At 55.9% G+C, this 24,528-nt stretch overlaps 1 protein-coding gene across 2 annotated transcripts in view; it reads right to left on the bottom strand.

The window, feature by feature from the left end:
* LIMD1 (LIM domain containing 1) overlaps positions 1-17,256 on the bottom strand; it is a 73,695-nt gene extending 56,439 nt beyond the window's left edge. For both annotated transcript variants that reach the window (XM_039228201.1, XM_039228199.1), the window contains exon 1: positions 15,197-17,256. In XM_039228201.1, coding sequence (XP_039084132.1) covers positions 15,197-16,592 — 1,396 coding nt within the window. In that variant the 5' untranslated portion in view covers positions 16,593-17,256. The remainder of the gene's footprint in view (positions 1-15,196) is intronic.
* Between the last annotated feature and the right edge of the window lie 7,272 nt (positions 17,257-24,528).

Here is a 24,528-nt window from a genome sequence, read left to right on the forward strand (position 1 = left end):
AGAGAAAAGGAGAGACAGCGCATGCACAAGCTGGGGAGGGACAGAGAGAGAGGGAGACACAGAATCTGAAGCAGGCTCCAGGCTCTGAGCGGTCAGCACAGAGCCCAACGCGGGACTCGAACCCATGAACTATGAGATCATGACCTGAGCCGAAGTCGGACACTCAACTGACTGAGCCACCCAGGTGCCCCTAACGACACCTTATTTAACATATATTGTTGATTTCATTAACATTGAACTCATGGCCAACACGCCTGAACGAACAGGACACACGCCTAAACGAACTTTATTAAACAGGTATTTTCCCTGTTAAGGCACATCACAGCCTTCTCCAGTTTACGAATTCCACCCAGCCCTTCAGCTCTGCACTTGGGGAACGTTTTACACAGAAAAGTCACCAACAAAGGGCACAAAAATGCTTATAAAAATCATGGCACTAGAGAGACCACAAAAAAGATGCTTGTTTACAGTCTGAGAGCTAAAACAAGCCGACAGAGCATTGCCCTGCTCGCCCTCAGCTGGGAATGTGGTGGGGGGGGGGGGTACACTCAAGTTCTTCACCCCTCCACACATGGCCCCAGGCGACCACCAAAGCGCCACGAGCCGACTTTGGGGTTACAAACAAATTTTAGCAAGTAGGCAAACTCGCAAATACGGAATCCGTGAACAGTGAGGATCGGCTGTATACGATCATGTGACTGTGGCTGCATACGACCCTGTGACTCCATTTCTGCTGTGTTTTAGGGCAGGCGAAACTAACAAACTATGAAAAGCATCAGAGAAGCGGTTGCCTGGAGGTGGGCACGGACCGGAAGCGGCAGGAGGGAACTCCCTGGGGCTGGAACGCTACCTCGGCAGGAGTGTGGGCTACGCGGGTGCCAGACTTTGCTGTAACTCGTCCGACGACACCTTTCAGGGTCTGTTTAGGGGTAACTTTTTAAAAACACAGCCACGTGGGGCACCTGGGGGGGCTCAGCCGGTTAAGCGTCTGGCTCTGGGTGTCAGCTCAGGTCATGACCTCACAGTTGGGGAGTTTGAGCCCCACATTGGGCTCCACGCTGACAGTGCAGAGCCCGTGTGGGGTTCTCTCTCTCTCCTTCTTTCTCTGCCTCTTCCCAACTACTGTTCGTTCTCTCGCTCTCAAAAATAAATAAATAAATAGACTTCAAAAAATAAAATAAAAATAAAATAAAAACACAGCCACAAATTCCTCGATGTCCCTTCCTACAGAGGTGGGGGAGGCTCCCACCCCTCCCCTTGAATGGGGGAGGGCTGGTGACTGCTTTCACCAACGGTGTGCAGCAGAAGTGACACAAAACCACTTCCACAGCTGGGTCAGAAAAGGCCACGCAGCAGAAAGGGCCGGGCCTGCCCTTGAACGCCCAGTGCAGAGACCGAAACCCCACAGACAAAGCGCACAGCTGGGCTGGGGCCCTGGCGGCATCGGCTCCTCCTTCCTGCTGCCCTCCCTGCCTCCCTTCCTTTGCTCTCTGGCTATAAACTCAGGCAGGGCTGCCTCACCCCACACTCGCACCGCCACCGCCACCGATGGGTGGCAGCTGGGGGCCACAGGCAGAGGAGGGAGGGCTGGCTCCAATGCCGAACTGACCTCCAAGGCCCAGCCACCCAAGGGCGTCTGTCTAAGCCCCACCGCCAGAGAGGAAGGCGTCAGCAGCGCCGGAACAGGCCCTTGGAGGCTGCTTGGAAAGCCACCGCACTTGGCCACCCTCCCCACGCCCAGGCATGGCCTCCACAGGCACCGGGTGTGAGGGGCCCAACCCCAGAGGGCCTTCTGCGCCTCTCACTAGGAACACCGTCTTTCTCCCAGGACAGCCAGGGGCGGGCGGTCTGGGTGCCCTCCTTCCTCGGGAGACTAAATGCGGTTTTCAGGTCCTGGAACGCCGGCTCAGCTACAATGACCACCTGCTCAGATCGCGGACTACCTTCTTCCTCCATCAGGACAGATGCTTCAGGGGCCGTGAGGGCTGTCTTGTCATCTCCGCAGGCACGCGGCCTCCATGGGCTCGTGTCAGGGCGGTGGCGACTGGACAAACTACCACTGTTTTGTGTAAGCATCTGTGAGTCTGAACAAACCAAGGGAGCGTGGCTATCAGATGGGACAAGGTAAAGGTGCTTTGATATTTCGGGAAACAATAACAGTAACCACTTATACAGTAAGCAGCCTGCAGGCCGTCTGTCCTCTAAAGGTTTCACAGGCCCCAACCGACAGAAAAACAGTGCACGCCACCTGTTATTTTAGATTTTCAAGGAGCCACGCTTAAAAAGTAAAAGTGGGTCACACTAATTTTAATTTTTTTTTAATGTTTTTATTTATTTCTAGGAGAGAGACAGACAGCGTGAGCAGGGGAGGGTCAGAGAGAGAGGGAGTCATAGACTGAAACAGGCTCCAGGCTCTGAGCTGGCAGTCAGCACAGAGCCCGACACGGGGCTCGAACCCACGAACCGCGAGATCATGACCTAAGCGAAAGTCGGACGCTTAACCGACTAAGCCACCCAGGTGCCCCTAATTTTAATGATATATTTTACTTAGCCCAATACATCTAAAGTAGTCTCTTTTTTAACATTTATTTTGAGAGACAGAAGAGGGGGAGGGGAAGGGCAGAGAGAGAGGAAGAGAGAAAATCCCTAGCAGGCTCTGTGCTGTCAGCGTAGAGCCTGACACAGGGCTTGATCCCCCCCAAACATGAAATCATGACCTAAGCTGATATCAAGAGTCAGTCACTTAACCACTAGAGCCACCCAGGTGCGTCCAACGTATTCTTTTTTTTTTTTTTATGTTTTATTTACTTTTGAGAGAGAGATAGACAGGGGAGGCTCAGAGAGAGAGGGAGACACAGAATCCGAAGACAGGCTCCAGGCTCTGAGCCGTCAGCACAGAGCCCAACGTGGGGCTCGAACCCACAAACCATGAGATCATGACCTGAGCTGAAGTTGGATGCTTAACCGACTAAGCCACCCAGGCGCCCCTCAATGTATTCTTGTTTAAACATAGAATCAATGTAGGAGATGCCTGGTGGCTCAGTTGGTTGAGCATCTGACTTCAGCTCAGGTCATAATCTTGCGGTTTGTGAGTTCAAGCCCCGCATTGGGCTCTCTGATGACAGCTCAGAGCCTGTTTGGGATCCCCTGTCCCCCTTCTCCCTCTGCCTGTCCCTGCATGCATGCTCAAATATAAATAAATAAATAAACAAACTAACAAACACTAAACATAGAATCAATGTAAAAATATTAATGAGCTATTTGACATTTTTTCCCCATATCAAGTCTGGCCCACAGGGGGATCACCCTTAGAGCACATCTCACGGGGACCAGCGTGTTTTGAAGTCCTTCCCAGCTGCTGGACAGTACAGATCTACGTTAATGAATTCAGTCTTCCCAACAGCCATGTCTGCATTTTCCTGACGGGGAAACTGAGGCACAAGGCTGTCAAAGAGTCTGCCTGGGGCAGAGCCAGAGCCCACAGCAGTGCCGCAGATTCTGACTACAGTATGACATGAACGCACACGCCCGCCAGCACATCGCCCTGCTCCCGTCCAAACCTCCCCGGGACTCCGGTCCCTGGAGCTCTGCAAAGTTCCCACCCGGAGCACGGCATCCCAGCCCCTTCCCGCCACTGCAGTCCTGGGCCACCTGGGCCGGGGAGCTCGTGCGGGTGCCTGCGTGTCCCAGGGTGAGGTGTGCCAGCGAACCCGGTGCTCCTGCCTCCCGCGCATGCCCCAGCACGTGCACGTGGGGTGTGGAGGGGCCCCGGAGCATGTGCCCACCACAGCAGGGCACCCCCACTCAAAGGGCCGGCAGTCACGGGGGAGTCGGGGACTCTCCTCATCCCTCCATTGGCCACAGTTCAGCAAGTCCTCACTGCACACCTGCTGTGTACCGGCCACTGGCCTGGGCCCTGGGATACAAGGGTGAACAGAACAGACACCCACCCCGCTCATGGCGCCCACATCCCAGCAGACGGAGCTAAGCAACAGGACTGTGTGCAAAAGATGCCCCGCGAATCCTAATTCTGTCTCCTGTATACAGCAGGTGTTCCCTAATGACACACTTGAGGGAGTATGTTATCTGGGTCTGGAACTGGATCTGGAGCCGGACAGAGGTGAGGGAGGGGCCAGCGAGGGCCCTGCCCCCCACCCCCCCCAAGGAAAGCCAGGGACCCAGTCGCAGGGGTCACACCCATAACCCGAGCTTCAGGACTCCAGAGCTCCATGCAGCCAAGCTAAGCCGGGAACAGTCCAGAGGCTCACCCAGGTTACAGGCTCCCTGGCCGGAACTCCCTTCTCCTCAGAATGTGGCCAAGGGTCAAGTCCGCCCCAAGGGCCAGAACGTCTCCCAAGTTTAGAAGACACTGGAGGTTCAGCACCTCCGACGTTCAGCTGTGTGGCCCACCTCCCACCAGTCACGTCACCCAAGTCTCAGCCCAAGCAGCTCAGCCTTCCGCCCTGCTGGGCTGTCAGGGCATCAAGCCGCTGCCGGGCACAGGGGGACAGAGCAATGGCCTCTGTGGCATCCACAGTTTCCCAGTCCACTACTGCCCAGCCAACGGTGGCTTTGTAACTGAAACATCTTAACTTCTTTTTTTAAAGCTTTTATTTATTTTTGAGGTGGGGAGGAGAGGGGCAGAGACACAGAATCCGAAGCAGACTCCAGGCTCCCAGCACAGAGCCCCACATGGGGCTCGAATCCATGAACCATGAGATCAGGACCTGAGCCGAAGTTAGACACTTAACTGACTGAGCCACCCAGGCGCTCTCAAAACATCGTAACTTTTTATTCTTCTACGGACCAAGCCCTGTGTTTGGTACTTTTAAACTTATCACTAATTCCGTGTTTGATTTTACTTCCTCATTTTCCTTATTATTCTCAAGTGCCACTTCATATGAGCTTAAGATTTTCCTAAGAATGTAGATTTGATTTCATGAATGAAGCCGACAAAGACCACTGTTAGTGGGAGAAGGGCATTTCAGGGTCACCCTGGTTGGGGACAGTGACCTCATGGAGGGACCTGGCAGGGCCAAGTCAAAGAAGTGCCTGCCATCACCAACCACAGGCCAGCTGCCCAGGGAGTGTGCATTTACACACGCATTGTTCCCGGCTTCTCTGCCAGGAGCCCTGAACCCGTCACCGGCCCGCAGCACGGGGAAGGGAACAGAATTATACAGACTACAGGACATCTAGTCCCCAGGAGGTAAGGAAACTGAGGGCAAAGAAAAGAGAAGCCAGGCGCCCAAGCTGGCACAGTTGGCTGCCAGCATATTTATGGTGAAGGGCCTCAATCAGCAGATGCCCTGGAGCCTGCAGCTGGGCCGCCCCCAGGGTCCATCTTTCTAAATCTGCTACCTCCCTGCCTCATCAGGAAGCAACGCAAGCCACAGAGCGGGGGAGAGAGGAACAGGGCAGGCGACGTTTCAGCAGACACGAGAGCTCTACCCGGATGCCCTGGGCGAGGCCTGACCATCATGTGAGCAAACGCGGCCACAGCTTGGTCCCACCCTGCTGGACGGGAGGCTCCGGAGAACAGGGAGGCTGCTATTATGGTCAGAAAGGCCTTGACAAGCGTGCTACTATCTGCATGCCGAAATGACCGTCACATGCTGTCCGGGCCAAAGCCCGCTGAGATGCGTGTGCGCCCCCAGACGCAGGACCTGCATTATACGCAGGTGCCATATCCACTCGTCCTCAAACTACCTGGGTTTTTACCCTTCTCAGGGTTGGCTGAAGGGCAGATGCACACTGAACGCCAGGCCCCTCCTCTTCAGTGACAGATAGCGGCAGGGCACGCTTCCAGAACTTTCCATATGCTGCAGATATGTGCGTAGGGGAGAAAAGATGGAGGTCCCTGATACGCTCCCAACAGACTTCCAGTAACCGGGAGTAACCGGTCCTCTCGCTCTCCTGGGACGCGTAGAGTTGAGTCACAGACCAAGAAAGATGAGGAGGGAACTCAGCCAAGTCTAAACTCATGGCTCTCAAAACTTAAAAATAGCCTGGCTGTGGCCCCTAAAGTATTCCCTTTGAAACACTCGAGCAGAAAGTCTCCAGCCTTCCAACATGACCGTGACATTCCGTGTCCAGCTGGTTTCCCTGGGAGGGGACAAATGAAAAACAAAACCTGAAGCAGATATAAATATTTGCTGGCAAGTACTGCCCCTGCTGTCGATGCACCTCGGGAACTGGAGACCTGCTTTGTTTGCAGGGAAGCTTTCTGCTCTGTTGGCCGGAAGGGCTCTAAGCATCGCTGCGTCCAATGTCTGCTTCTAAGCATCTCTGCACACAATCTGGGGTTGACGCTGATCCTTTCTTTTTTTTTTTAAGAGAGAGAGAGAGGGTGCAAGTCAGTGAGGGGCAAAGAGAGAGAATTTCAGGAGGGGCAGAGAGAGAGAGAAAGAGAGAAGCAGGGCTCACCCAAAGTGGGGCTCAGGCTCACCTAAGAGGGGCTCACGCTCACCTCATGTGGGGCTCGAGCTCGCCCGATGTGGGATTCGAACTCAAGAACCATGAGATGACGACCTGAATCGAAGTCAGAGGCTTAATGGCTGAGACACCCGGGTGCTGGACACTGATCCTCAGCCAAGGCACCCTGGCACACTGCTATGCTTGCCCACAACCCCTGGGGGTGTCACAAAGTCCCCAAGAGCATGGCCTGCTTGCCCCGACCCACACCCATCAGAGGAACACAAGAAGTCAGGGGCCTAAGGGATCACGGGCAGTCAAGGTCACTGCATGGGCCCCGTGTATCCCTCTGAGCCTCGTGGTTCCATCTCTGCTCTGCAGGAAGGTTGGTCTGGGCACGGGCTCCTGGCCGGGAAAGGAAGCTGGGTGCCAACCCTGTCTGCAAGAGCGGAATCCAGCACCCCTATGTCCTGCCTCCCTCACTGCTCCACCACAGCAGCGGAGGACCTCAGCCCTGACCTACCCAGGTCCACATTCCCCCTGAAGTTCCCTTTGTCCGAAAGCCACTGTGCTCCCAGGAGCTGAGGGTCAAGATCTTGGACTCAGTCAGCCATGCTCCTCAATGAATGTATTCAGCAGGTTACTTGACCTCTTTGTGCCTCAGTTTGCCTGCCTACAGAATGGGGCTAATGAAATACAGTTATTGCCAAGGATCGAACAAGCCAACGCATGTGAGAGAATGGAAAAGTACCTGGCACAGGGCAACACGTTTTAGCAAAACTATCTCAGAGCCGTAACTCCGGGTACAAATCCCTTCCCTGCTCCCGTCACACCCCAGCGGAAGGCCCTCCACCCCTCCAGCAGGACAGCGGCCGAGCACCTGACACGTGGGCCCCGAGGCCACTCTCCAGTGTCCGATGACCCAGCACCACCAAGGACAACACACGAGTCCGGGGAGGAAGTGTGGGCCACGCCAGCGAAAACAAGGTCAGCGAACCCCACAGCCAGTGCTACTCGCAGTCCCCCTGAATCGAGGACCCCGCATTTAATTAGAACGAGAGCCCCAAAGGGCCTCGGGGCAGGCGACCAGTGTGGCACCAGTGGCTCCTTGAGTTTGCTGCTTTCCTAGAGATCTTTCCTTCGGAATCTCACTCTCCTCAGACACACTCTGCACGGCAAAGTGACCCCCGGCCGAGTGAAGGCTTCTCCGGCCGGCCGGGGAGCCCAGAACGGCAGCGCATGACGCACCCCGAACCGCGGCAGGCTCCAGCCATGGCCGGGCGCTGGAAACTGCAGAAAATCGTAACGCCGATTATTCTAAGGGTGGCCGGCACGTCGGCGATTCACGGTTGTTTCTGTTGGATGTGTCTTCCGGATCCCTAAAGCAAAGACGACTACCGCTTGCCCCAGAAAACGTAAGCGTAACTCAACTACAGAAGCGTTCTACTTCCGCAGAGGCCTGGACGGGGCAGGGCGCTGGCGGCGATGTGGTCCCGTTCCCGGTTATTCAGTCCGCTAAAACCCAGGCATCCGAGGGTCCCCACAGCCACTGCCACAGCCCTTCGGGCCGGGACGAGCCCTCAGAGGTCGGCTTTGTCTCCGCACTGAGGGAGAGCGGCTGGCCCTGTGTCACGCCCAGGGCTACTGGTAAGTCAGGCGCAGGACACCTGGGCTCCTCGCTCCCCAAACCGGGCCCTCCCTGCCCAGTTCCGTGTCCCATGGCGGGGTCGTAAATCAAAAAATGTAAAGAAATGTCACTTAAAAAAAGTTACGTGAACTATTATTTTTTAAGGTGTTTTTTTTTTTTAATGTTTATTTACTTTTGGTGGGGAGGGGAGAGAGAGGGAGACACAGAATTGGAAGCAGGCTCCAGGCTCCTGAGCTGTCAGCACAGAGCCCGATGTGGGGCTCGAACCCACGAACCATGAGATGATAACCTGAGCCAGAGTGAGACACTTAACCCGTGGGGCCACCCTGGCGCCCCCATGCTGTGGATTGTTAATGGGAAAACAAGACATTCTTTCCTGGTCACAGAGGACTAGAGCAGAAACATACCACTGTGACCACGACAGAGGGTCACAGCGCACACCGTGGGAAACTGAAGTCAGGGTGCATCAGGGCTCTGCTGGAGACCCGTCCCTGAGTAGGGTCACAGGAACAGGCAGCTCTGGGTGCCAGAAGGGTGCTGGCTGGGGAGGGGCGAGGACAAGGACCCTGTGGCGGGGACAAATTCCAGGAGCTCGAGGACCAGCAGCAAGGCTGCTGTGACGGGCCCGGTGAGCACAGCTGGGCCAGGGTGGGCCTGAGTGTGGGCCCAAAGGTCGCATGCAGTGCAGGACGTATGGGATCACCGTCACTCATGTTTTTGCCTTGACCCGCTTACCCGGTTGCATTCACTTTGTGAGCACCTACCCTACGTGTATGCTACACGTAGATAAAAAGTTACAAAACATACACCTTCCTGGGGAGCCGGGGTGGCTCAGTCCATTAAGCATCGGACTCTTGATTTCGGCTCAGGTCATCATCTCACGGTTCATGGGTTCAAGTCCCATGTCCGACCCTGCTTAGGATTCTCTCGCTCTCGCTCTCTCTCACTCTCTTTCTCTCAAAATAAACATTTTTCCAAAACACATATGCCTTCCTAATTTTGAGGATGTTACCTGGTCTGCTAAAAACGATGCACCTGGCTGCCTGGTTTCTAAAGGAGCCGCTGTCCCCACATCACACGACGCACACCGCAGGGCGAAACGGGCAGACCCAGAGCCTCGGGTGTCATTTACAAAAGTCACCGGGGGGACCAGGAGTTTCCTCCCAAGGCAGCGAACGCCTGGGTTCAGTTAGGTCCAAATTACACGACGTCTCCTGCGTGTCGGCTGTGAGCCCCCAGGGAATCACGCTCCGTCACGCCAGCGACCCAGAGCCAGATGGTTAATCGTCTTCTGCCACCTTCCTCTCTCCCTTGGCACTTGGCTTGGGCTTATGGCAATGCCTGCTATCTCGGGGGTCACTGGCCTCTGGGGCACACGCAGGGCCCAGCCCTGGCTTTCCGGAGGGGCCGCTTGCCCGATGCCGTTGCCTTCTGCCACCCTGAAGTGGCAGAGTGCTCTGAAGCCACCCACCACTTTTCATTCAGGGCGAGATTTAAGCACCACATTGCAAGCATCTGTTGCTAATAAAGTCAGATAAGAAGTGCGCACAGGGTCACTAAGACAATCATCATAAGGCTCGAGGGTGAAGAGGCCGTCAGCTGGGAAGGAGCGGATAGGATGTTACGTGTTCGTCCTGGGGACCACGTATTTAATCATCTTGCTGCCTCCTGCCATGCTAGTGACCTGAGATCACATGGGACAGCCTTGCTGGCCCCGCCAGGGGCAGGGGCATTCCCGGGAGGAGTCACACCTGTTTATAGGTTCCTGGGCAAAGGCGGGTCGGCGGCTGCATCAGGAAGGTCTGCAGGACAGGGCACCTGAGTGGCCCAGTCAGTTAAGCATCCAACTTTGGCTCAAGGTCATGATCTTGCAGTTCGTGAGTTCAAGCCCCACATCGGGCTCTGTGCTGACAGCTCAGAGCCTGCTTGGGATTCTGTGTCTCCCTCTCCCTCTCTGTCTCTCTCTGTCTCTCAAAAATAAATAACCGTTTAAAAAAAAAAAAAGGAGGGTCCAGGGGAGACTGGAAAACTACGGGCAAAGCCGGCCTTTTCTCCCTCCTATGCGGGGTGGGGGCGGGAGGAGCCGGTCAGCCCACTCACTGGGTGACGGAGACCCTACAGCAAACCCCTTCTTGCCTCTCCGCCCCCTGGTGCCTGACCAAGTCTGGCAGAGCCTCCCCCTGCTCCAGGGCAGAGTGGGCTTCCCTCTGCTCCCCAGACCCCACCGCCCAGAGGGAAGGCATGGGGGGCGGGGCTACAGGCCCAGGGCCCAGCGATGCCCCGCAGCAGCTGGGTAGGGGGTGAATCTGGAGTGACCAACAGAGCAACAACACAGACCTGAGTCCGAGACCCCCCGGGGAGCCGCAGAGCCCAAACGGTGTGGAAGCACCACCACCCTGTGGTCCTGAGCAAGTCACGAGCCTCAGTTTCTCAACTGTGAACAGAGCCTATGGGTGTCTGCCTATGAACATTAACACAGAGCACGTCCCCGATGCCAACCACGTCACAGGCACCCAACAGGCGGTCGCCAGGATTAGAATCACAAAGCCCAAAGGTCGATGTAAAAGGGGTCTTGTCTGCCTAATTCTGAGGGCTGCGGTGGCCGTCCCTATAATATATTTTTTAAGTTTATTTATTTTTGAGAGAGACAGACAGACAGAGCATGAGCAGGGGAGGGGCAGAGAGAGAGGGAGACACAGAATCTGAATCAGGCTCCAGGCTGTCAGCACAGAGCCCGATGCAAGGCTCGAACCCATGAACCACGAGATCATGACCTGAGCCAAAGTCAGACGCTTAACAGACTGAGCCACCTAGGCGCCCCGATGGGGGCCCCTTTGATGGGCCTCCCAGATCCACCTTCACCAAAGGGGCCTGGCTGCCGGGGGTGCAGCAGGGGAGTGGCGTAGCTCGTCCACCCCTCGGGCCCTGTCCCAGCTGCACGGGGCCACCCCGCCCAAGGTCACATGCTTCCCGGGGCGGCCCACATCTGAGAACTGCTCTATGAGGAGCGTGAAGGCCTGGCCATCTCGCCCCAACTCGGGACAGATCCGAAGGGCTTTTCCAGCTCCCGGGACCCGTGTGGGGTGGGCCCTGGCCTGTCAGGCCTGCACAGCGGCTGAGGCCCTCCTCTACCCACTCCTGCATCCTTTCCCTCCTTCCAAAGGCACCTCTTGGGGAGCCCCCTGCACACTAAACTGTCTAAGTAGCTTCCCAGGGAAACCCAGGCTGTGACAGGTGGCTTGTTCGTATCCTTTTTCCTTGGGAAGGGAGGAGGGAAGCAGTGTGAGGAAGACGGTGGAGACGGTGGAGGAAGAGGCCAGGAAAGAGTCAACAAAAGACCCGGTGACCTCTCCTCTTCCTCTGCAGTGTAAACAGCGGCACTAAAACAGGAGCCGCACTGCACTGGGCAAACCAGGGACCCCCTCGAAGCAGCGCCAAGAGTCCATCCTCGCCTCTCTCCTCACGGACAGAAAGACACAAAGGGGCCCCGGGGGAGGAACGGGGAAGAAAGAGTGGGGAGAAGCAGTGGCTAGGACCACACCGCACCAAACCCACAAACACGGCCAAGGAAAGTGCCAGAAGCTGATCAATTACTGGACACTGAGGTGTCTTCAGACCCAAGTGTTCTCAAAGGTAACAGCAGGGATTCACGCGCGCTTCCCACAGTGTGAGCACCCAAAGGGACGCCTTTGTTTGACCCAGGAGGCCGCCTGAGTCACCGACCTACACGTCCACTTTGCTTGCTTCCAGCTGGAGCTCCATCCACTCTGACGGCAACGGTTCCAGCGCCCGGACTCTCTCGGGAAGAGCCCTGTCTCGAAAGTTACTCCTCTATTTGCAAACACAAGTTCGTCACCATTTAAGAAACGCCGCGCGTGGGGCAGACACCATCTTTCAAATGACACCTGATCTAGGGACAGGGAGGCCTCCGTGCGGAGCCCCTCAGCTGGTGCAGACAGTCCTTGCTACGGTTGCAGGGGTGAGTCCCGGAAGAGAACAGCATTTGTTCAAGGTTGTGCGGCAGGGCCGGCCGAGAACTGCCAGCTGGGGAGGCTCTGGTGAGAGACTTCCTCCTTGGCCACACAGCCACACGGCTGCTCGCGAAGAGTGAGTGGAAGCCCAGTTGTCAAAGCGACTGCGAGCAGGGCCCCTGCCGGGTGGGGGGCCCTGTGGTCCCCGAACAAGCCGTGCAGACAGCGGCCAGGCAACACGGAAAGGGCATGAGGCCCAGCCCCGCCACCCCACCCCGGGGAGTCAGCCCGAAGCTGGGCCTGCATCCTACAGACGGGGGCCCCTCCCTTTCCCCAAAAAGAAACTAGGGCTCCATTTATATGAACAGTCCCGGACAGGCAAATCATAGAGACAGGACACATACTGGTACTTCCCAGGGGCTGGGAGGGAGGGAGAGTGAGGAGCAATTAATTGCTTCATGGGGAGGGGGTGTCCTTTCGTGGTGACAAAAACGTTTTGAAACTATTAGAGTTGGTGTTCGGAAAACACCGGGAATGTACTCAATGCCTCTGAACTGCGTACCTTGAAAGGGTTAATTTTACGGTGTGTGACATTTGCTGCAATATAAAAAAAAGGGGCAGATGAATAAATAAATACCTACATAAATCAGTGTTCCGCATTGTGCTTGGGAGGCAGCTTGGCCACGCTGGTTGGAGGCATGGCCACTGCGGCTGCGACTGCATCGCAGGGCTCAACTGCCAGCCCCACCCGGCGCCCCCCTGGGAGGCCTGTTAAGTAATGCAACTTCCCTGGGCTTTAGCGTCCCAGGGGGTAAGACAGGCATACTGCTTCCCAGGGTGGCTGCAACTAGTAAATAAAATGGTAGAGCCTGGAGCCTGCTTCGGATTCTGTGTCTCCCTCTCTCTCTGACCCTCCCCTGCTCACGCTGCCTCTATCTCTATCTCAAAAAAAAAAAAAAAAAAAAAAAAAAAAAAAAAAAAAAAAAAAAAAAAAAAAAAAAAAAAAAAAAAAAAAAAACATTAAAAAAAAAAAAAGGTAGGTCAGCATCCAGCATAGAGCCCAGCACAGACTGACCCCAGGACCTTTGCCTCTGCCATCTGCCCACAAAGAATGCCCTTTCCTGGGGCAGATGTTGCCTCCTTCAGGCCTTTCCTCAAATGCCACCTTCCTGATGGGGTGGTTCCTTGACCCCCTGCTTGAAAACCAGAAACATCCCTGCCAACACCTGCCCCCAGGCTCCATCTCCTCCTCGACCTGTGTCTCTCCCCAGGACTTCATTATTTATTTTGTCCATCTCCTTCCACGGTTCCGTCTGTCCTGTTTAGTATGCACGCTGGGGCCTCGAACAGAGCATGGCCCAGGGCAGGTGCTCAGTAAATACATGTTGAATGGCTGGTGTTAGCGAAAACCTCGGTCCCGATCCGGTGTGTAAACCTGCCATCCTGACAAAAGAAAACTGCTGTTTGTTGTTTTAAGGACTTTGAAATAAAAAATTAAGCCCATGTGGGGCACCTCAGTTGAGTGTCCAACTTTGGCTCAGGTCACGATCTCACGGTTCATGAGTTCGAGCCCCGCATTGGACCCTGTGCTGACAGCTCAGAGCCTGGAGTCTGCTTCAGATTCTGTGTCTCCCTCTCTGTGTTCCCCACCCCGCTCATGCTCTCTCTCTCTCTCTCGAAAATAAAGATTAAAAATATTTTTTTAATTAAGCATAAGTTTACGTTTAAAAACCATAATATTTCCATCTAAGTATTACTCCCCAAGGGGGTAATCTGCAAAAGAGACAGAGAGCAGTAAGATGGTGCCACGTGCTTTGAAAGATAAATCAACGAAGTCGCCCCAATTTCCGAGTGCCCACACGAGGGCTGGGCCCATGAGGCTTCGGAGGACAAGGAACACAGTGCTGTCATGGGCACCTGGGACCCCGTTCCTCCAGGCACTTCAGGCCAGAAGAACAGGGCAGGCGAAAAACAGGCCTTTCCCAGCGCCCTGCCCCCCTCCGTGCAGCACGATGGCCACCCTCATGGGACGTGGCTTCCCAAGGCCTCAGATGGGGAAATCGTGACCCCAATTATCCACAGCACAAAAATGGGGGGGGGAAGAGTCAAAAACAACCCTCAGACGCATCTTAAAATAGCCTTTCTAGTTAGTTCTCCTATGAGACCAAGACATTGTTACCCCATAGAGCAAGAGAGCGGCTTTCTCACTGTCTCCAAATCCTGAGCAGAGAAAAAGCAAAAGCTGAAGCCAGCAGCCTCGGAGAGTCTGAGATTTCACAAAGACAACAAAACAAGACCAGAAACTGAGTAAAATCAAGGAGTATCTTCCATCCCACTGGGCGCCATGAGTGGGTATTAACCTGGCTGTGGGCTCGAACCTATGGCAGGGGCTGAGTTAGGATTCAGCTAGTCCACACGTCTCAGGAACAGACTGTCCCCTCCCACCCCCACCCCCGCCCCCTCCCCTTCCCACCCCCACCCTCCCTCGGCACCCCCACTGCAAGTTTCAGTAGGTCTGGGGTGGGGCCCTGTATCATTTGCATTTCTAACCAGTTCCCAGGTGAACAATTCCTGCTGGTCCAGAGGCTACTCTTTGAGAACCAGGGCTCGAGAACAAAGTCTTCCATGTTAGTAGTGCAACTACACACACACACACACTCACTCACACACACACACACACACACACACACACACACACACAGGGCCAGAGAAAGCCCCTGCCCAACCACTGGTCTTCAAGTAGCCAGACCAGCCTGGCCCAGCCACCAGCTGATGGAACGCTCAGAGGTACCGGCACCCCAGACTCTGCTTCCACTCAAGTCCTGCACAGGCCAGTCACTGCCAAGAGGCTCTGGGGGCACAGCCGGAACCCCTGAAACCCAAAGTCCCGGCATTTCCCTTTTCTGAGAGCGGTCATGAGCAATCCCACCCCACTTGGCCCTTTTGCACGAGGCTAACGCCCCGGCTGCAAGATCCGCTTTCCGTTCAGGGATGCTTTCAAGTTTCTGAATCAGAAGATGCGGCTGAAAGAGGAAGCCACACACCCCAAAATAAAACAGCATGCCACTCAAGGAGCGCTACGGCATCCCCGATGGGGAGCCCCTCCCCCAAATGCAGGGACCCTGTCACCCACGGCGGGCCACGCCACCAATCTCTCACTCACCAAAGTAGTCGGCCTTTGGGTGAGCACCCATCTCACGCTCCAGACGTTGAGTGAGGGCTTCTAACTTCAGTTCGGCGGCCGAGGGCCCAAGCTCGGGGCCTGGGATGACGGTCTGGCAGGGCAGCCTCACCCTGGGGGAGCTGGGGCTCTCCGGGAGCCCAGGCCCCAGGCTGCCGTCCGATGACCAGCCAGTGGGGCCTTCTTTACAGGGTAACTCAGGCGGGGTGGACATCCCTGGATGGACAAGGCTGGTGGCGCTGAGCTTGGGACCAATGCCAGAGTCTGTGCAGACGGGCTTGGGTCCAGGGGCCGCCCCCGACGGCAAACTGTCCGTGCTGGCTGCTGAGGATGATGGGGCAGAACTAGGAAGGTAAGACTTGGGTCCATCTTGGAACCAGGCTTGAGGGTCCATCGTGGGTTTGGGCATGGTGCCTGAAACCTCGCTCCCCACCCCCAAGTTTGTTCTGGGAAGAGCTCCCTGGCTGGGGCAGCTCTGGGCCGGGGGTGCTAAGAAAGAAGGGGTCCTGGGCTGAGCGGGCCCCAGGAAGGCCCCGTTCTCTGGGCCTGGGGGAGAAAGGCCAGGGCTCACCCGCTGGGAAGAGGCGGTAGTCCAAAGCCCGGCTGGCTTCTCACCGCTGCGGCCACCGCCGCCACCACCATCCTGGCCACTCTCCGATGACTTGCTGGAGCTCGGGGACAGCTGAGGCTGGTACAGGGAAGGGTCCCCGGGGGGGTTGGGCAGCGGTGCATCAATCCCTGGGGTGCCAGGCCACCCACTGCCTACGCCCCCCCTGATGCCGGGGGACACTCCCGGTTCATCAGCCCACTTCGGGCTTCCCAAAGAGAGGTTGTCATAATAGTCTCCGTGGGTGAGGCAGGAAGGATCCTCGCAGGGGCCCGGCTGGCGGAAGGCAGACATCTCCCAGCGTGCCACGCTCTCCTTGGAGCCACAGTCCTGGCTGCCGAGGCTTGTGCCACGGACGTACGGCCTGGCCCTCTGGTCCTGGGGTGGGTACGAGGGCTGCCCAGAGGCGACCGTGGTGGCTGTCCCAGGACCCGCTGTTGAGGCAGCGAGAGGGGGCTTGGCAGCCCCGTGCGAGGTCAGCTTGCTGCCCACACCAGCGTCCCGGCGGACCTGTGGGCCGGGGGGGCCCCCGCCGTTGGCCGGGGCTCGGCTCCCCCTGGGCAAGGCGTCCTCCTGCAGGAGCTGCTGCTGCTGCTGCTGGAGGTGGATCTTGGCCATCTTGGTGGCAAACACCCTGCGCGTTTCCTCAAACTCGGGGTTGTTGCCCGCTCCCTTGTCCACTCGGAAGAGTCCGTCCTTGGAGGCCTCGTACATGTTCAGGTCCTCAATGAATTTACTGGCCTCCAGGCCCAGGTCGCCGTACTTGTCCATGTCGCAGGCGGGAGTCAGAGGCTAGCCCAGGTGGCCGGTATGCGGCTGCGGGGGGAGGGGGGGAGGTGCGCAGGTTGCTGACGCCGGGCGGGGGCTCAGGTCCAGCCCAGGACAGGTAAAGCCTTCCACCTGCGGAGCCGGAGAGTCATGGCCTCAGGCCTGGGAGTCCGGCCGGAGTGGAGGCCTCAAGGCCGGCTGGCCCAAGTTTGCTTCCAACTCCCTTTCCCCTCAGAGGTGTCCACGTGGGGGCAGCTGGTGGCGCTTCACCGGCCCCGCTTGCCGCGCGTTCTTTTCTCTTTTGCAAAGCGTAAAAGGAAGAAGAAACAGAAAAAGACAAATCCCCTCCGTAAGCAACCAAAGTCCGAAACGGGACGACGAGAGCAGCCTCTGGACGGGGCTGCGTGGGGCCGGCTCGGCGGGGGAGGGTGGAGGCCGCCGGACCCGACGCGGCACAGGCGCGGCGGCCGGGGGCGCAGGCACGTCCCGAGCGCCGGGTGCTCGCGGCTCCCCGTCCAGCGCGGAAAGGGGCGCGGAGAGGGGCGCACCGGCCGGCCCGGGCCGAGCAGGAAGTCCACGGCGGCCGCGGCGGGCGGCCTATTGTCCGATGGCGGCGGCGGCGGGGCGCGCGCGGGCCGGAGGGCGGCGGGACGCGGAAGTGAGCGCGCCGGACGCAGTCCCCGCCGCTCGGTGGCCGGCCGGGCGGGCGCGTCCCGGGCCGCGAGGAGGCGGGGGCGGGGTAGGCGGCCGAGGGGCGGGGTCGGCGGCGGCGGCGGCGGCGGGTGCCCCGGGGCAGGCCTGCGCCGCGCGGCGAGGCCCCGCCGCCCTCTCCCCGGCCGGGCGTGGGGGGCACGCGGGGCTGCGTCCGAGCTCGGGAGCTGGCACCGCGCCCCCGCCCCCCGGGGCCCCGCGCCCCGCTCGCGGGCTCCGGGCCGGCCCCGCCCCTGGGCGCGCCGCGCGGGGGCCTCCGCGCGGAGACCGCTGGCGGGCGGCCCGGGCAGCCCGCGGGGGCCCGCCACGTGCGGCTTCGAGTTTGCGGGAGCCTCGAGGGTCCGCGCCCCTCGCCCCACCGTGACCCAGTTCCCCAGGTGGGCAGTCATCCCCGTGTGTCGCCTCCGCTCAGGCCGTGCCGGCCTCCAGGCTTGCCCAGGGTGCGCGACTGGAGGCCCGGGAGGTCACCCGGGGCTGGCCCCAAGTTCTCCTTAACAGGTGGGCAGACTCAAGCACGGAGGGGGAAGTGGGAGCCCAGGTCCTCTGAAAGGAGGAAAAGAAAAAAGTCACGTTGTTCCCCGGTGCTGGTGCCTCCTTATTCCTAAAGGGATTCCTGACCCTCCCCCCCCGGGTCCGCACGACCTCTGGGGCTGCGGGCCTGACTCCTGGGCGCCCCCGCCTGGCCCAGCGCTCCTAGCACCAACTCCGAGGTGACCCTGCCGAGGTGTCGTTCATTTCCCACCATCGCAGCCAGAGTGATCCTTAGGCAAACACCAGACCAGTCACCTCCCTGCTTAAACTCAGTGCTTAACTCCGAGGCTTGGATTAAAATCCGCTCTCTACCTGAGGCCCTGGCGGGCCCTGCCTTCCTCAACTTGATTGGGGACCCTGGGCCGCTGTGCTCTAGCTGCAGGAGCTTCCTAGTGTCTGCCCAGAGCTTGACCTTGAACTCTCATGGCTCATCCTTCCCATCTTTGCTGAAATCACCTCCTCTTTTTCATCACCCTCTTTCTTTTCTCATCAGTTCTGATCACTATTTATGTATCTGTTTACATGCAGTTTTTTTGTTGTTTGTTTGTTTGGTGGTGGTCGGTGGGTTTTCCACCTCATTGAGACCTTATCTGGATACCCAGTACATAGTAGATAGTAGTACATACTAGTATCTAATGGTTGAAAAGGTGAATTAGTGAATCTATTTACCAAGACTGTGACAGGGAACAAATAAAATAATCTACATAAAAAGTGCTCTCTATATTCTGTAAACCCCGAGTGTGGTTTACATGAGTCAGTATGCTATACTCACCAGGAAACTCGTTGAAAATATCAAAATTCACTACTCCCTCCCCCCATTCCAGCCATCCAACCTACTAAACCAGAATCTTCATTTTAACCAGATTCCACAGTGCTCTGTTTGCACAAGTTTGAGAAGCGCTGCTGAACAGAACTATATAGAATGAAGTAATTTTACTTTTACAAAGTCTTTTAACTTTTTTTATCTACAAAAGTAACGCACATTTATGGTCACAACTTTGAACAATACAAAGACACGTGAACTTTTAAAAAGTTGCCCATGATCCCCTTGACCAGAGATCATTGTTAAACGATCCTTCGGTATTCAGTCATACTTGGTAACTGATCACTGGGTTTACTCATAGAGTGAGTGATGTGCCTGTGAACGCTGTACAACAGTGGCTTTCAAACGAGGGCCCTGGACCGAGCAGCAGCAGCCGCCCCTGGAACTGGTCTAGACCTGTGGTTCCCAAACCTGAACACCGATCAGAATTCCGTAGGGAGCTTACTAAACACTGCTTGCTGGGACTTACCACCAGCTTCTGACTGGACGGTTCTGGGGTGCGGCCTAACAATCTGCCTCTCTAGTTCCCAGGTGTCTCTGATGCAGGTTCAGGGGCCACACTTGAGAACCACTAGAGTCCCAAGTCCCATGCTTTTGCTCTAGGCACTGTGACAGTGGCCGTTAGTGTACGGGGAGGTGAGGGCATCCATCAGAGTAGAGAGCTGTGGCCCACGGCACCTGACCCCTGAGTATCGGGGACGTAGCTGACAAAGTGCCGGGAACCTGGATACTAGAGCCACAGACACCAGCCAGGGCCTCTTGTAAATCAGTTTTCTCTTTTCATGCTAAGCCGGCAGCACCTGAGCCCATAACCCTTGGTCCCTACAGGCTCCTCCCACCCCTGCCCTCTGTTTCACCTTGCCCGGAGCACTCAGAAGCCATGGGTTTTACTCCCCATCCCCGCTGCAGTTCTAGAAACTGCTGCACCATCTCCACACACACACCTGAACCCATCATCTACCTATTTCCCCACCGGACTGGCTGGCCCCCTCCTGGTCAGTGGAGTCCCTTATAGCTTTACAGAACAGCGCATAAAGATAGCATCCCAGGAGCACCACAGCACATCACATACTCGTGGGAAGGGCTCCTCGGAAATGACAGTCATGGCCAGGAGGCCACTGGGTATTTTACTGCTGCTGTTTAATGCTTCAGAGGCAGAACTGCTTTCCAATTCCGTGCCCAACATTTAGAATCCCAGCCATGATTATTTAACGTAAGCCGGTTTTGTCTGTTCTGTGTGCTTGGAAACATCTGTTGATTAGAATCTCAAAAAAATGTGTCCAGGGGCGCCTGGGTGGCTTAGTCGGTTGAGCGTCCGACTTTCGCTTGGGTCATGATCTCGCAGTTCGTGGGTTCGAGCCCCGCGTCGGGCTCTGTGCTGACTGCCAGCTCAGAGCCTGGAGCCTGTTTCAGCCTGTGACTCCCTCTCTCTCTGACCCTCCCCTGCTCACGCTGTCTGTCTCTCTCTCTCTCCTAGAAATAAATAAAACATTAAAAAAAAAAAATGTGTCCATACTTGCGCATCAGTTGTTTAGAAAGCAAAATACTAAAGACCTAAATCTTTTTATCAGTAAGTAGGCAGAGCATGGATGGTTTTAAGTGTTTACCGATGTTTTGTTTTGTTGGATGAGAAATGCCCCACACTCTATTTTACCAACAAAGCCATTCCACGGCAGTGACCATCCCCCATGGCCCTGCCTGTAATAGGAGCCATGATACACATACAGCTTTCCTTTAGCCTTGAAGCTTATTGTCACGAGCACATGGGTATAAAAAGTGTGTGCCCATGAACACACTTGTGAAATGTGGAATTTTCAACTTGACCTGCCCAGAATCTCAGTAACATCAATCAGATTAAGTGCCTTCAGCCCAGCCCCAAACCCTCCAGCAGCATCCTAAACCACAAGGAGAGGGAGACCCTCCCCTTGACCCTATGTGATCGGGCCTCTGGCCACCTCTCCCGCCTCATTTCCCTCCAATCTGCCTTCTTCCTCTGCTCCAGCCGCACTGACTTCCTCACTGTGCCCTCACCTTGCATTCGTTCACTCACTGAGCAAACATTACTGAGCGCCCAGGGGGCCTTGGGCCCTTTTCCAGTGCTGAGGATACAACAGTGAACAAAATAGACACGGCTGTCTATCTGGACTTACACCCCAGTGCAGCAGGGTAGACAATAGAGAAAATAGACACCTGCCATGTGGAAGACATTAGAAAGTGAGGGGAGCTAATGTGAAAGATGAAATAAGGAAGAGGATGGGGCGCCATTTTGAATACAATGGCCAGTCTCACTGAGCACAGACTTGAAGAAGTGCAAACGGAAGGAGCCATGTTGGAGACGGACATCTAAACAGCCCTTCTCAGGAGTTTTGTTGGGTATGAAGTGGAATAGAGGGGGAAATGCCATCAAGAGAGGCTTTTTTACATTATTATTATTTATTTATTTTAGAGAGCAAGAAAGTGTGAGCTAGGGGGAGGGAGAGAGAGAGAGAGAGAGAGAGAGAGAGAATCTCAAAAAGGCTCCATGCTCAGTGCGTAACCAAGCACGGGGCTCAGTCCTATGACCCTGGGATCATGACCTGAGCTGAAATCAAAAGTCAGATGCTCACCTGCCTGAGCCACCCAGGTGCCCCTAGACATTTTCTGTAAATGTGGGAAGTGGTGCACGTGTCTATGCTGATGGGAATGGCCCCCTGAGGTGGGGGTTGGGGCAGGAGAATTGCTCTTGTAGGGGAGAAAGAAGGGGATTTTTGGAGTGACATACCAGAGTAGCAGAGAGGGCCAAGCTCGACTGCAGATTTCATCCATGGTAACAGGAAGGACGTGGGCAAGAATCAGGTAGGGAGGTACGTAAGGAGTTGGAATCTCAGGGTGGTAGGCAGCTCTCCTGAATAGTTTCCTCAGAGGCCAGCTGCAGTGGTGGACCGGTGAAGTGGTGCACTGATGTGGGCATGAAGTAGGTGGAGAGTTGGATCCAACTGGCTTCTGCCAAGTGAGCGCAATGTATCTAGAATGGGCAAGACACTTGCCATTTCTCCTGCCTAGACCCTGCTCCCCTCCCCCGAGGCCCCATAGCCCTGTGACTCCGTGGCCTACAACCCTCTGGTCTGCACCCAGCGGTCCCTTCTCAACTCCCTGTCTCCATCCCTGTCCCCACCTGTCGTTGCAGGGAACGTCTGTCTCCTCACTGGGACGCAAACCTCTCCCCAGGCTATGGGTCATTGGCCATTCTGTCCATTGTTATGTTCTGGGAACCTAGAACAGCGCCTAGCATGTGGTAGGGCCCCTTCAAAATGCTTGGTAAATAAATGAAGGGGTCCCAGTTGAAAAGCGAGTACAGGCATTATCATCTATAGGTGGAAAAAAACTAGTTGGACTTAACCATGACCCAGATTTGGAGAGACAAAGAAAGGAGACTGTATTATTACTCTTGCAACTTTGGGTGTCATCACAAACCTTCTGTAGAGCTTAGTGATCACCTTGTACAAACATCTGATCTACATCATACATACTCTATCTTGCTAGTCAATTGTGACTATATAAAGATATGTGTGTGTGTGTGTGTGTGTGTGTGTGTGTGTGTGTGTATTTGAATGTATAAAGGATATTTGACTTAAGAATATCTGTTTGCAGAGCACCTGGGTGGCTCAGTCGGTTGAGCGTCCAACTTCAGTTCAGGTCATGATCTGACAGTCCAGGGTTTGAGTCCCGTGTTGGGCTGTGTGCTAACAGCTCAGAGCCTGGAGCCTGCTTCGGATTCTGTGTCTCCCCCTCTCTCTCTGCCCTTGCCCCGCTCCTACTATCTCTCTCTCTCAAAAATAAACAAACAAAAAAAGAATATGTGTTTGTTTGCATGCATACATGTATATTTCTCATATAGGTGTGTATACAGAATTGTTGACTAAAGGGCATTCAAAAATCCCTAATCCAGGAGATTGCAGGCAATAAATGGTGCCCGGCCAGTTTGTGAACTACCAAGGGGCCCATGAGGCAAAGGGCCCCTGTTCTTTAGACAGAGCCCTGCTTATTTTGCAGTTAACTGAAAGGGCCTTTCTGTCACTTTTGCTTGGCTACAGGGAACGTCCCCGCACACAATGCCGCGTGTGTCCCAGAGCTGGAGGGCCACTTCAGGGAGAACTCTGAAAAGAATCTTTATATTTCAGCTGCGCTCCAGATGGATGAAGAACGAAGAGCCCAGGTTCCTCTGAGCTCTCTCCATCCCACGGTGGCCCAGCACGGGCCAGGAAACCTCGGTCCCTCCACATCTGCTTCCCGGAACCCTGGCTGCTCCGGCCTTGAGTTTCACTGTGGAATTGCCCCGTGAGTGGAGAGAAACAGGTGTGGTGAAGGCCTTCTCCCGGTGCTCTGTATCATGACCGTCTGCTCTGGAAAGCGGCCCAGGCCAGACCCAGATATGTGGACCTTGCCCTTGCTCTGCCAGGCTACGGGAGACCACTCTCCGCTGGCCTCAGCCCTGCACCCAGGCCCTTGCGCCACCCAGGAAGGCCCAGCTGCAGGCATGTGCCTGGCCATGTGAGCCCCACGTGGCTCCCATACACCCATGGGGGAGGGAGAGCCACCCGCAGGCCCCGGCCCAACCATCCCAGAGCCACCTGCTCCGAAAGCCACAAAAGATGGTCAACGGGGCACAGTGTACTGCAGTGCTTCTCCACGAATCAGCTCCAATTTCTGCTCACTCTTGTCGTTTTTAATATGCAATACACGCATATAGCTTCAAATTCAAAAGGTATCCATGAGCACAGAGTGCAAAGTGCGTGTCCTCCCTGCACAGAGCCCCGTCCAGGGACGGCCACCGTCATGTTACCAAAGTACACGGGCACGTCCATTTCCTTCTCGCTTGCTTTTTGGTAACACAAAGTAGAACTGCACTGCCCTTGCTTTTTGCACTTAACAGAAATACTCTTGGAAATCTTTTCACATCATTTCACACGCGGCCGCCTTGGTCTTTCTGAGGGCCACAGTTCTCTCTCTGGAGAAGTCGTGGAGTTTCTAACCCGTCCGGTCTTCACAGACCTCTAGGCTGCTTCCACGCTTTGGCCGTGACACGCACCATAGTGATGGCTGCCTTGCAAGCCGGCTCATACCTGTGCAAGCATCTCCGCGGGGTAAACCCACAAGGCAGGCATGTTCTGGAAAATCCACCATTCTGCTGCAAATGATTAGCTGCCTTGACTCCTTTCTCTACTGACACCAAGGAGCTCTGCCTCCCTATCCCTTGGGTACCATCTCACTGGGGCCAGCGTTAGAACCGTGCACGAGACCCGACAAGAATAAGGATGGCTAACGTGTCACGGCGCCCGCTCTGTGCCCAGCTCAGCACCACCCTCTTCATCTACAGGTGGGACAGTGTTCAGTCTCCTCAGCGGCTCATCAGAGAGGCACCGTTACCCACTCTTCTGTGTTGAAGAGGAAACGGAGACACCGAGGAGGAATTGCTGGCCTCACCTAGAGGAGGTGGTGGATCCCAGATTGGCACCAGGCTGCCCAGCCCCGTGCCCCACCGCCTCTCACAACACGGCCATCTGGGTGTGTGCTTGTCCACTGCAGCCCCGAGGTAGTTCCGCGTCTGAACGGGAACCACATCTTCTGTTTCCAGCACCGCAGCGTGCCCAGAGAGAACCTGGACCTGACTGCAAGCTCTGTGAGGGCAGGGCTCGAGTCTGCTTCAGGCCCGCCCTGGACCTTGCACGCCACTCAAGTACTGAATGAACGGCTACCGTACCGGACAGTAACGGTGCTGATACTATCATCCAGGGAGCACTAAGAGGGGCCTAAATGACCCTATTTAATCTTTGCAACAGCTCTGAGGTCAATCCCGTTATTATTTCCACTTTACAGACGGAGACGCAGAGGCTC

Source organism: Hyaena hyaena, unplaced genomic scaffold, assembly GCF_003009895.1.
Source record: "Hyaena hyaena isolate Hyena2069 unplaced genomic scaffold, ASM300989v1 scaffold_30, whole genome shotgun sequence".
NCBI lineage: Eukaryota > Metazoa > Chordata > Mammalia > Carnivora > Hyaenidae > Hyaena > Hyaena hyaena.